Source organism: Camelina sativa, chromosome 14 (genome assembly GCF_000633955.1).
Source record: "Camelina sativa cultivar DH55 chromosome 14, Cs, whole genome shotgun sequence".
Classification (NCBI taxonomy): Eukaryota; Viridiplantae; Streptophyta; class Magnoliopsida; order Brassicales; family Brassicaceae; genus Camelina; species Camelina sativa.
Window position 1 is genome coordinate 14,055,993 of NC_025698.1, and position 13,372 is coordinate 14,069,364.

The 13,372-nt window shown below is 35.3% G+C and overlaps 2 protein-coding genes across 5 annotated transcripts; one reads left to right on the forward strand and one right to left on the reverse strand.

Moving 5' to 3' along the window:
- On the forward strand, positions 5,243-8,579 carry LOC104741417 (protein NEOXANTHIN-DEFICIENT 1). Of its 4 annotated transcripts, none has more exons than XM_019235263.1 (13): positions 5,243-5,535; positions 6,029-6,097; positions 6,195-6,272; positions 6,378-6,461; positions 6,550-6,613; positions 6,712-6,758; positions 6,893-6,951; positions 7,046-7,084; positions 7,294-7,503; positions 7,630-7,687; positions 7,766-7,822; positions 7,911-8,166; positions 8,314-8,579. In XM_019235263.1, the coding sequence occupies exons 3-12, from the start codon at positions 6,208-6,210 to the stop codon at positions 8,119-8,121; spliced, it is 894 nt and encodes a 297-aa protein (XP_019090808.1). In that variant the 5' UTR covers positions 5,243-5,535; positions 6,029-6,097; positions 6,195-6,207; the 3' UTR covers positions 8,122-8,166; positions 8,314-8,579. The 4 variants fall into 4 exon arrangements, with proteins under 4 accessions (XP_019090808.1, XP_010460582.1, XP_010460581.1 ...); XM_010462280.2 differs by having other exon boundaries at positions 6,029-6,090; XM_010462279.2 differs by lacking the exon at positions 6,029-6,097.
- Positions 8,081-11,123, reverse strand: LOC104741416 (serine carboxypeptidase-like 45). The gene is made up of 10 exons (XM_010462278.2): positions 10,733-11,123; positions 10,532-10,633; positions 10,345-10,440; positions 9,669-9,761; positions 9,514-9,593; positions 9,156-9,437; positions 8,931-9,055; positions 8,729-8,821; positions 8,536-8,653; positions 8,081-8,459 (listed from the first exon to the last, which is right to left on the reverse strand). Exons 1-10 carry the CDS (start codon positions 11,067-11,069, stop codon positions 8,310-8,312), a joined length of 1,476 nt encoding a protein of 491 aa, XP_010460580.1. The 5' UTR covers positions 11,070-11,123; the 3' UTR covers positions 8,081-8,309.

Consider the following 13,372-nt stretch of genomic DNA (forward strand, 5'->3'; position numbering starts at 1 on the left):
ATACCAAATTTTTCCATGCAAAAACCAAGCAGAGAAGAAGCTATAATCGAATTACCTCTATTCAAGATGCAAATGGAAATGTTCATCAAACAGATGAAAAGGTTCAAGAGGTAATAAATTCATATTTCTCTGACCTCTATTCCTCTTCTGGTAGTGAACACCTTGATGCCATTCTCCAGCACTTGCAACCAAGAGTCACACAGGAGATGAACCAACAACTCACTGCCTTAGTAACTGAGAAAGAAATCTATGATGCTCTATCTAGCATGAACGTTGACAAAGCACCAGGTCTTGATGGTCTAAGCGCGGGATTCTACAAATATCATTGGAATGATATCAAACCAGGTGTGATCAAGTTTATTACTCATTTTTTTGATACTGGTTATCTAGACCCGCAACTAAACCATACACATATCTGCCTTATTCCCAAAGTTGCCTCACCCACCCAAGTAAAAGATTTTAGAACGATTAGTTTATGCAATATAGCATATAAGCTAATCTCTAAAATCTTGGCAGAAAGACTTAAACCCTGGTTGCATTCTCTGATATCTGAATTTCCATATGCATTCATCCCTGGCAGATTAATTACAGATAATATTATTATTACCCATGAGCTCCTCCATTCATTGAGCACAAAAAAAATCAAGACTCCCTTCATGGTGTTAAAGTTAGAAGCTTTTGATAAAATTGAATGGAATTATATTGCGGCTATTCTAAAAAGATTAGGTTTTGCAGATAAGTGGTGCCAGTGGGTCATGAAGTGCATCACAACAGTCTCCTATTCAGTGCTTCTTAATGGCTCCCCCTCCAAAAAGCTCATACCACAAAGAGGTCTTCAACAAGGTGACCCTCTCTCACCTTATCTCTACTTACTATGTACAGAAGGATTATCTGCTTTAATTTCAGAAGCAGTCAAAGCAAATCACATTCATGGTTTCAAAGCAAGTAGGAATGGCCCTGTTATATCCCATTTGTTCTTTGATGATGATTCCCTTATATTTTGTAAAGCTGATGAAGAAGAATGCCAAAGAGTTATCAATTTACTAAGGATATATGCAGCAACGTCAGGCCAACATGTCAACTTCCAAAAGTTGGCTATTCAATTTGGTAAGACTGTCCACCCAAATGTCCAGCAGAGTATTATGAATTCTCTAGGGATTAATAAAAATGGCGGGTTCGGGAAATATCTGGGTTTGCCAGAAGTGATAGGGCGAAATAAAGAAAATGTTTTTGCTTATATATCGCAGAAAGTGCAAAACAAGTTGAATAGCTGGTATTCTAAACTCTTATCTCCAGGAGGGAAGGAAGTATTAATTAAAGCTGTTGTTACTGCTCTTCCTACTTATGCAATGTCTTGTTTTTTGCTACCTCAGAAAATCAAAAATCATCTACAGGACAAATCATGAAGTTTTTGTGGTCTAGAGCAAAAGACAAGAACAAAATACCTTGGATTTCTTGGGACAAGATGACCAAGCTGAAGCAATATGGAGGAATGGGATTCAAAGATCTTCTTCACTTCAACATTGCCTTATTAGCGAAACAGACATGGAAAATGCTTAAGGAACCTCAATCCCTTCTTGCAAGAGTCCTCCAAGCTAAGTACTTTTCACAATCGGTGTTGATGGATGCAAAGCTGGGACATCGGCCTAGTCATGCCTGGAGAAGCATATACCAAGGTATACAACTTGTCCAACAAGGCCTCAAATGGAGAGTAGGAGATGGTAACACTGTGAGAATATGGCAAGATCCGTGGATTGATAACCCTCCTCGTCCAGCCAGGAGAGCAAATCCAGATCAGACAAATCAAAACTCACTCAAGGTGGTGGATCTTCTAACACCAAGCACGAATCAGTGGAATGAGGAGAAATTACGCGACTTAGTGTACCCACAAGATATTAGCCATATTCGGAGGATCAGACCACGTCTCGCCAAGGTACATGATATTCCTATTTGGACGTTTACCAAAAATGGTCATTATTCAGTAAAGTCAGGTTACCATCAACTCACAAAAGTGGAGGAAGAGTCTATCCCAATAGTAAATAAACTTTGGAAATCATTGTGGTCTTTGCATGTTCCACCGAAAATCAAGCACTTTTGGTGCAGAGCCCTTCATAATGCTCTTCCGGTTGCTGAGACATTGGTATTGAGGAACATAAATATTCCACGAGAATGTCATTTTTGTGGAGAAGCACAAGAGATCATCATACACCTCCTTTTCCACTGGAGAATATCAAGAGAAGTTTGGGAGCTTTCTCTTGTGCCTATCAATGCAGGTCAGCTAGACTCTCACAATTCTCTTGCTAAAATTATTCAGATTCTCATCTCAGCGGAAAACGTAGCCTCCCCAAAGGAGTACATTTTCCCATTCATTGGCTGGCGGATTTGGAAAGCTCGCAATGACCTTCTTTACAACAACAAAAGATGGTCCATCCCCAATATTATACGCAAAGCCCTCATGGATTTTAGACTATGGAAGGAGGCGAACAATGGCTTGTTGACTCACGACAATAAGCATGAACAGCAGAAGAAGACTAATATAGCCACCAAAGGTGCTGTTTTAAACCAAACTAATTCCCTCTATTGTTATACAGATGAGTCATGGCTAAATAATCAAAGCAGAGCTGGGATAGGATGGACAATGCACAATACTCAGGGCAAATGTATTCTCAAAGGATCCTCATCAATTGAACCCATCAATTCAGCTCTTGAAGCACAAGCCATTGCGATCAAAGAGGCACTCCTCCAGGTCAAGTGTTTGGACTACCATCCAGTAGTTTTCTGTGGAGACTCGAAGACCATTTATACATATCTACAGAAAGCTAAAAAGCAAGGCAAGCCACCGGATGAGATTGCAAAAGTTCAAGGCTATTTGGAAGACATATTTGCGTTGTCCACTAGTCTCCATCATTTCACATTTGTTAGTAGGACATCAAATGCATTTGCTGATGTATTAACTAAAAAAACTAGAATTGAAAACTCTCTAATGGTTATCTCTTGAGTCTGTTAATCATGTAAAACTCTGTTCTTTTTCACTTTAATGGAAAGAAATGTTGGCCGACTAAAAAAAAGATAAGAAGCATACGATGCTAATAGAGATACTGTTGGAACAAACGTGGATAAGGGTTGGGGCGGCCTTGGGGCGAACATGCTGACGTGGTGGATAGTGGACTAGTCGTTTGAGCTTTCAAAATATTTCCATGATGTCTAAAATGTACTTGCATTCACAGAGAGATAATGAGTTAAATCTTTTATTTTTTATATTTTGTGTGAGCATCTAAGTCATGAATAGATTATGCATGATGTGTTCATAGAGTATATGATATATCTTATTCAAAAGTGGGTTAGGCTTCCATAAATGATAAAACAAGTACAAGAAAAACATGGACGACGGACTATAGATAAGATTCGCTAATATTTTAATGTCAAAATGTGCAATTATTATCTTTTGACGTAAAAGAGAAAATCTAGTAATTTCGCAGTCCATCGTAAGCATATCTTGAGAGTGACATGAGTCGAACCTACTAAGCCAGCGCCCAGCGGTTTCACAAAATTCCAAACAATGTAGTGTCACCACTTGCTTCTAATAAGGAAATTTACAGGTTCAACTACTTGATTGGTTTCCCATCAATTGATAACGTTATTTGCAAGATGTACTTCTAGACAGTAGCAGATCTAGAAAAAAAATTTAGTCAAATTTTAAGGGCAAATTTTAACTGAAACGGAAAAAAAAAATTATAAGAATTCAAGTTTTTTGGTGAAAAATATAACTCAAATTTTATTTAAGAAAGACAACCTATTTAAAAAAAATTAGTTAATTTTTTAAGTAACACAATGCTATTAAAAGTATACGGGTTGTAATATTGGTAAAATAAATAGACAAATTGGACTTTTAACTTGGGTTTGTATAGATTGGAAGACGCATTTGATGTAAAAAACGTGTGAATATAGAAAAAACTGAGTAACAAGGGTAAAAAAGAATTTATTACCAAAATCATAATTCAAAACTGTTATAAAATAACATTTGTCTAAAAAATTTGACAGTAGCAACTGCTCCTCCCTACTCTAACGTGGATCCGCCGTTCCTTCTAGATGGATCCCATGTTACAATGATAGTTGCAAATCCCAAATTGTTTATTGTCCTCAGGAATCTGATTACTTTAAAGGTTATAATGTTTTTTTTTTTTTGTCATTTTTATATTTTAGTCTGTGTTTTTAAAATATACTCTTAAGATTTATGCAGAAAAAAGTTAGGCGTATATTATGATATATGCAGATCCTGATGAATCTGTATGAATGACAGATTGTGACTTGTGAGATCTTTTTAAAGTGATTGCTTTAGGACGGACATTCACAAATAGATGATAGAAAAATGAAATAAAAAAGTTTCCACTAACTTTATTAATAGACAAATGAAAAAGCTGCGGCTAGCTTATGCAATCGCACCTAGCTCTTTTGCCAAAAACGTTGTCTCCAAAGTTTTGATTTATTAAGTGATCGGCGGTTCTAGTTTTCTATCCTCGTTTTGCTTAATTACGTTGACAAAACTATATAAAAAGATTTCTATGAGAAAAATGGTGAGAACTATGGCCATCCGTTGTGATACATATACAACATGTACATGAAATAATAGGCTGTGCAAAATTCATAGATTTTGAAATAAATGTTTGAAATCTATATGGATTTGTAAATTCTAAAAATCAAAAAACATGAATTTTGAAATAAATGTTTTATCTTTGGATTTGAATCTTTCTATTTTGCAATTTCAAATTCATTCAAATCCATTTAAAACATAATGTGGATTTTGAAATCCAAAAACAAATCATTAAATGAATAACATAGTATTTTAACAAGAATTTGTAAATCATAGAACCAATAACACATAATTTTGATAAGTATTTTAAAATCAATGATTGAATAACACATGAATTTTGTTTGGATTTCCAAATCCATTAAAATCATAGAACCAATAAACCCCTCTAAACTAAGTTAAAACAAACAAATTAAGAGGCTTAAAACCAACATTAACCGTTACACAGTTTGTAAATTTATTGAATCAGATGACAACAACAAACATGTTTTATCCTAACTATTCCTTTGATTAAATTAGACAATCAATTAAATGATTAGCTAATGAAGAAAGTGGAGGATGATGTTAACTTGGGATTGGCGCGAAATCAAGAAAAAAAAAGCTTCAAAGAGAGAAAGGAGCACACAAGTTTTTCTGATTGGACAAAGAAAAGAACACAAAAAAAAAAAAGCCTATCCACAATCCACTTCTCCTCCTCCTCTTCTATTACCAATACCAACGAACCTTCCCCTTTCTCTCTGTCGGTTCCTCTTCTTTTTATTTTACACTACTAAAAGACTTTGGAATTTACTTAAAAAGTTTTCATTTTTATTTTTCATAAAAGAACGAACACTTTGCTCAATCAAAATTCACAGTCTTCGATCTCGCTAAAGGCGAAACCTTTCGCTCCTTATCTGATTCCTCTCTTGAAACCCCGGTTCCAGTTCTCGAGGGTTTTGTAAAACGAGGTTTGGATTTTTCTTCTTCTTCTTCTTCTTGTATTACATTTTTGTTTCTTCTTCCAATTTTTTTTTTTTTATAATGTAGTAGTAGAGTTCTGCTAATCTCTCTACTTGTGAATTGCTATCCTAATCTTGGGTTATCGCTTGTTTTTTCTAATTTAATTTTCTTCGGACACTCTCCAATGCAACAGTTTCTGGGTTACTTACACTCTGTTTGATTTTTCTTTTCTTCTTCCTCTTCTTCCAATTCTTGTGTTTGTGTTTTGATATTGAAGACATCGAGTCTTTGCGTCCTCAAAAATCTGTAGTGTTTTTTTCTTGCAGTGGGATTATATACCCAAATTAGAGTTTACAATTAGAGAAAAAGTTGGCAATTTGGATATATGACTGTGTTGTTTGCCTACCTTGTGTTTAGGATTCTGTCTTTTATCTTATCTGTTGTTATATGTAATATGTACACCCTTTTTTGGTATAGTTTCATTGATTGAATGTGTTGCAGATTTTGATCTCAAGTTTTGGATCTTTGCTCAATTTGTTAACAACATCTCTCTGATACTAGGTGTATGTAGTAAGTTTGATTTGAGCAAGCTCCCATGTCTGCTCATGTTTCTTCTTAACTTGTCTCTTAAGGTATATGTTCTTTTTTTTTACATGTGGCCACCTAGATTGCATCAATCCATGGACGTTGATAAAACGAGGATTTCATCTGGCTATGCCAAGCCTCCTTGGATTTTCAAAGGAAGGCAAGAAAAACTCTACTTTTTTTTTTTTGTAGCTTTTCTAAGATTTTTCTCAAGCCTTCTTCTAGTGTCTGCGTTGCTGAATTTTCATCTTTAATGTGCTTTCAGTGCGTTGTACCAGATTCATCTTGTGAAGGCTGCAACAGCTCGAGCATTCATCCCCAAAGAGTTTCGACTAGTTGAAGCTTTTGGGTAAAAAGCATTTGTCTAGGCTCTCATTGCTGTTTATTATCCTTCTTATAACTGCTTTGACCATTACTGTTTCTTATATGCTTGTCAGATACACTCTTGGTGGGTTTTTCCTTGCTAGCTACGATGATAGTCCCGCTGGTGTCTTTGACGAGGTCTCTTCTTTTCATTCCTCTTCTCCCTACTGACTCAAACTTATCATCCTACAACATTCTTTGATCGTTTCTCTTGCTTTTTTTGTTGCTTTTTCCAGCTTGTTGTAATTGCAGGGATTGTATGGAACCCTCCTACATCATGCGCGTATGTTTTTGTCTCCCCTTCTTGCACTAGTATAATCATTCTTTAGTAAAGCTTAAGGTGGCCTAGTTGGGGAATATTCTGTTAAATAGATTCATGCTTTATCAACTGGAATAAATATCTCGTTTATATTTCAGATGGGCTGCGAGGGTGCTTGTGAACAGCGATGAGGCTTGTCATCATGGACGCAAGGTAGGTGGGTCTACTTTTGTCTCTTTGCTCTCTAATAATGGAATGAAGAGAGATTAGAGAGTAATAATGCATTATTATATGACATGGTGGTGTTGCAGGAAGTAGGACTCCCAAGCCAAGTTGCAAGATTTTCAAAAGTTAGTGTCACTTTGGTCTTTAAAGTTGATTTAGCTTTTAATAATTACTGATTAGTCTCTCAATATGTTTCTTTTTAACTACCAATTGAGGAAAACAATATTACTTCTGTCTACTTAAAGTGGAGACATTGCAATTATTCACTACAAAATATATTCTTCCTAAAATCTTGGAAAATGGGATGAAACATGTGTCTTGATTGTTCTTTTAGGTACTGTGTTGAGTAAAAGTGATTTCTGTGTTTGTGAACAGAAAATCACTGCAGTTCCAAAGCGAAAAAGGGACAGGGCTTTTGGTTTCTTGGACACATTTGGGTTGGGAACTACTCTGGCTCATCCTGAGGATATGGTGGAGGTTAAAGTTAGTGAAGTTGATGCTGCTGCTTCTGCAGATATCTGCAACATCCAAATTAGATCAGACGGTTAGTTCTTTGTTTCTTGGCCTAACTTAACTTAAGCCTCTAACGCTCTAAGTAATATGTTCTGAGAAAACTGATGTCATGCTTTGATATCTAACTATGGTTTCAAACTGACCAACTTAAATTTAGAGACCAAAGTCGGAAACTGGATGGGACCTGCAATCAAAATGGCTCTCCCGAGTTTTAGGTAAAAGTATGGTTCTTTTGATTGTTTGTTATAAGAGACTTGGCTTGTAAGCTCATCAAGAATGTCAAATTATGGCAGTGGCAATACAAAGTACAACTCAAACCTGCTCAAATACTCATGCCATCTCCACTGCAGGTGTTATTACTGCTTCCACTTTAGAACAATCTATCAATAGAATTGCGACAAACACTTGTTAAAAGGAATTTTGTATTGAATCTTGCAGGGTGAGGCCGGTGAGACCTGCGGTTGTATCAGGAGCTTCGGAAGATGAGACAAAATTTTTGTCAGAATGTAATCAGACATCACAAGAGTCGCTTGAAAATGAAAGGCGGTTAAGCATTGCTGTGATGCTATCGAAACCAATCATAGCTCTTCAATTCAAATGCTTAACAATGCAAGTAGAAGCTCCTGTTGTAATTTACCCTTCAAAGTAAACACAACACTCAAATTCCAAGAACATACAACTTCCTTCCTACAAGGTTTTACATCTTTACAAAAACAAATCTTTCTGCTTTTCGGATTCTTTTTTCTGCCGATCAAATAAGCCATTCTTAGGATAAGCCTTTTGCCAAAATCTATTTTTTTTTATACTTACATAAGCTCAACAATTCCTGGTAAAATATCAGAACTCTTCAGGAAGAGGATGACCGTTCAGGAACGCCTTGAAAAGCACAAGTGATCTCTCAGGCTGTGAGAATGGGACCTCGTGTGAAGCTCCTCGCACCGTTGCAAATGACAAGACATTACCATAGACTTGAGTCCACCCGCCAACCTGAAACACCAAAAGCAATGTGTTAGTTTGTTTTTCATCGTTCTCTTTGTACTATTAGAGAATGTTGTTTCTTTACCTGCTGTCCTGCAAACCAGACTCGATAAGGCACACTTGTTCTCAGTCCTAGTTGTTTGGCCAATCTGCTCACTAAGGTTCTACTTCCGGTCAAAGGGATCACAGAATCTTGATCTCCACTGTTCTTACAAGAAAACATCCACCAATTAAATCATGAAGATAAGTACTGTTTAACAGAGACATTGATATATTACCTGTAGACAAGAACTGGAACTCCAGCTCTAACAAGGCTCCCTACGATATTAATCGTTGGTTTTTCCACATCAAGCAATTGGTAATCAAGCACACTGTCATAATCAAGAGAAAACCAAAAACAAAGACCATTTTTGTTCAATAACTACTACACATTAATTGCAGTCATCTGCAAAACTGTTGGAGAAGAAAAGGATTACTAACTTGCTGCAAACTGTCCATTCACGTACTCCAATGAGCCGAGCATGAAGAGCTTCTTGGACATCTCTTCGGTTTAGATAGTTCACGGTCTCATCTTCGACACAGACATCCACAGATTCTCCCACTTGCTGTTCATTCCAAAGAATAAAACAAAGTTCATAAACACAGTCACAGAGAAAATAACAAAGCTCAAAATATTTATGTTTGTTATGTTGTGTTGTGACTCACGTTAGGGCTTACTACTTTGGATTGAGATAGCACAGAGGGAATGCAGACATCGAGAGTAACATCATATTTGTCGACAAATCGACTTGTCTCAGTGCTAACTTGACTCATCACTTTAGAGCATATACTAGACATTGACCCTCTATAGTACTCACTCACATAGCGCGAGTAGTTACAATAAGAAGTAAACATTTTGTACGTCGAATCTGATATCAAGCCATGAGACCAGAAGTACTCAGCCCGCGAATTAAAGTCAGTAGCAAACTCCAGAACCGGATTGCCAATCTACAAAAACCGGATTAAAAACATATAACCATATTGAAATGACAAAACATCTATATATAACCATATTATGACTTACAGCAATTCCTCTGAGATTGAATAAATGATGCTTCTTGTTGTACTGAATCATAAGCTGAGCTAACTGGGGAACATAATGGCCTACATTTGCATCAAAGCATTAGCTACGAAACTTCACAACTAGAGAGCTGACTGAATTAAAAGAGGGAACATTACCAGCATAGCTTTCACCAGTGATGAAGAGACTTCGATTGAGATAATGAGGGAATTTGAGGAACCATCTTTGCAAGAACACAAGGTTGTCTCTAGCTGAAGTGGCAAACCAAAACAAAAGACAAAAAGAGAGTTTGAGAAGTTAAAAGACAAAACAGAAAGAAACAAGAAGAAGAGAATAATAATCCCAGATGTGATCTGCACAAAAGGTCGAATTCTTTTGTTCTTTATTTTTGTCAGAGTCTGAGATGAGACACAAAACAAAGAAACAAAAGCTGAATCTTTTAGTATTTTGGAAAACATATAAATAATATTCCACTTTTTTTTTATTTTCCTGTAAAAAGAAGAACAAAACAAAAGAAATGACATTCACAGGTCACAGTAACACCTATCAATATCATCATAACAAAGAAGCCAAAGCTTTTTTGGTGTGAAAAAGATGTCTTTTTTATTTTATTTCTGGTGGTTACAAAATCGTACTTTTGATTTGTTTCTTTTTTCTGTTGTTGCTGAATTTAGAAAAAGGAAGAAAAAAAAAGACAGAAAAGTATGCAAAGTCTAAATCAATAGATTCAGCAAAGCACAGTTTCTCATAAAATCAAAAACTCAAAAACAAGAAACTTAATATTTAGATTAAGAAATAATTAAAAAGAAGGGTTTAAGGGAGAAGAAGATTAACCAGTGATCTTATCATTGACACCCTCATAAGAAGAGCTCTGAGTTGAATAAGAGAATCCAACTCCAACAGGTGTCTCCAGATACAACATATTAGCCTCTGCAACCACAACCAAACAAAATTTAAAAATCAAGACTTTATAAAAAGTTTGGGTTGTTGAAGAACAAGACTTGATTCTAATTTTAGTAACCTTGGTTCCAGCTATGGTAATTCTTGACCAAGATTGGTCCTTTGGGTCTAAAAGGTCCGTTCTCTGAGAATGCACCAACACCCAAAGATGAACATCCTGGTCCTGCATTTACACTCACATTTCTCATTTTTTCTATGTACTGTCTCTATATAATGTAAATTTGGTGGTTGAGAGAGTGAAGGTTTGAAAGTTGAAACGAACCTCCATTGAGCCAGAGGACGAGAGGCTTAGAGGTTGGATCAGTTTCAGCCTCGGCGAAGTAGTAAAACAGAGCTCTCTGTTTCTTGTCGTCCACAGTGACATAACCGGAGTATTGCTGAAATCCTACTTGGGGTTGACCGGGTAAACTGGTGACCCGATCGGAGGAGTGGGACAGAACACTGGAAGAGCTAAGAAAGAGGATTAGGGCAAAGGAGATTGTTAGCCATTGGAGATGAGGAGGAGGAGACATGATGTCACTTCTTCTTGGTGGTTTGTTTGGTTTGAGAAGAAGGAAGATGACTTTGGTCTTTGTTTTCCCACTTGCTGCTCTGTACATTTATATCAAGATTCACCTTTTTTCTTATGTATCTTTTTATAATGTTTTTACATATGGGTGTTATTTATTGGTAACATTTAACCACATAGGTAACTTATGTATACACCAGTGCGGTAAAAATTAGCGGTACTATTACTATACCGGCCATGAAACCAAGCATGAGCTTGCGGCATTAGCTATGTTAATTTATATACTTTAGCAGCCCACATGAAGTTTGACGGTAGAAAAAACTTTTTTTTATTGATCCTGTGGATTCACCAAATGTTTTTTTCCATAAAACTCATTTATATTGATAGATTTCTTTATTTTTCATTTGTACGTAGCCTAAAATATGCTGGAGTGGCTCTGCATTCAACCGCAAATAAACAATGGTCATCTAATTTCAAAGCATTTCCAACTTATTTTTCTTCAAAATAGAGTAATTCTATATCATAGTTGAAATTTTCTCCAACTCTACTCCATTTCTAAATTTTAATGTAAATTTACTCGTATAGTTGATTGGATTAGCACACACACAAAAAAAAAAGTATACTCCCTAGTCTCTCGCCATGTTTCAAAATATAAGATTTCACATATACTAAGGGGGGTTCTATTCAACTTGGAATATTAGATTGAATACACTCCCTAAGAAATTATTTGTAATTACAATTATATCATTTATAGTTATTAAAAGATTTCTTCTGCGTAAAAATGAAATGATAGGGAGATCTATATAATAAAAAATCATAGAACACATCTAACTTTTTGGACCATTTTTTTTTTTGTATAACATATCTAATAATTTGAAACAAAAAGAATATCAAATGTGGACCAAAACACTTTCTAGTGATGGTTTGAATCCAATAAGTATAAAATGGAGGAAATAATCCACATTTCCAATAATGTTTGTACTCCTAAAGTCCACTATTATTATTTTTTCAAAAAGAGAAAAAAGTATAAATAGAAAGGGAAATATATATCTAGAAGATAAAAAGCTACTTTGTGACACTGAAAATTAGATCAAAATAGAGAGACAATTAGCGAATAATCAGCGAATTTACTAATTTTATCACAAAATAATTAATTTTTGATGATGTTTGCAAGTAAGGGAGTGTCATCAGCAAATGGAGCTAGCGTGGCTGGAGTTCACTCAACCAACTCCCACCCCCTCAACTCCGCAACACCAAAAAGTCTCTTTATCCCTTGAGCTCTTTCCTCCGTCGAAGTGTTTTTATCAACTAAATTTTGTTTTTATATTTCTTCCAGATTTCATCAAGAAACTTTTATAATGTTTGACCAGAGATAATATTTGGTAGTTTACAAATAGTATTAGCGTGAGAATGTTGATATATCATTTGAGTATATGTGTTTGTAAACTGCATAACCTCTACGGCTCTATATGAACAACACGGTCAAAGGACTTTCATCTATTACACAATGACAACATTTTTGAAAGTCTGAAACTAACAATATATTACTTCAAAGTTCAAATACAGATAACGTGATTGTTTACATTAAAACACAGCAAAATTCTTTGAATTCAAACATTATTTGGAAACCCTATCCGTTTGTGTTTTGCATTAATGTTAAAATTTTCAAAATACATATGAAAAAATCATTGGAAAGGGCAAGATTTTTAAGAGTCAGATAAACACAGGGATTTAGCATGTAACAGAAATATGAGACCCTAAAGACAATTATATATCTAATTATAAACTTCGGGAGTTTAGAATAAAAGAACGAATACTAGTAGGAAGAAGATGAGTTTGGCCCAGCTATAATTTAAATTTTAGGCATGATAGAGAAATAAGGCCAAACAAATTGAGAACCACAACACAAGAGTGGTATGGTATGCGTGTAAAGGAACTTTTAACAATGGCACTCGCAGAGACCACTGCATGCAATTATGCCTTTCAGCAATTTTATTACTTTTAAGGGTCACTTTTTTCCAGCATATATATATATATATATATATATATATAAAAGATTTTTTGAATTATTTTTTTATGGCTTCGTTATTATTTTGCTTCGTAAAATAAAGTACAAGTACTCTAAAATGTAAGTGTCATGATGTGTTCACCTCAATAGTACCATAGTAAGTAACTATGGACAATTCAACATCTAAGTTTATTATCGTGTTCTGCTTAAGAAACCACATGATTGCTATATTCGTATAATCGTATTTATCAAAAGAAAAAACATTGCCAATCGTCACTTGTACCTCCATGAAAAGATCATATTTGTATGAAAACGAACCTTCATTGTGTGTTACTCTTTAGTCGTTTGTCTATTCCGTTTATATATACATTCAGTTGGTAAATTTT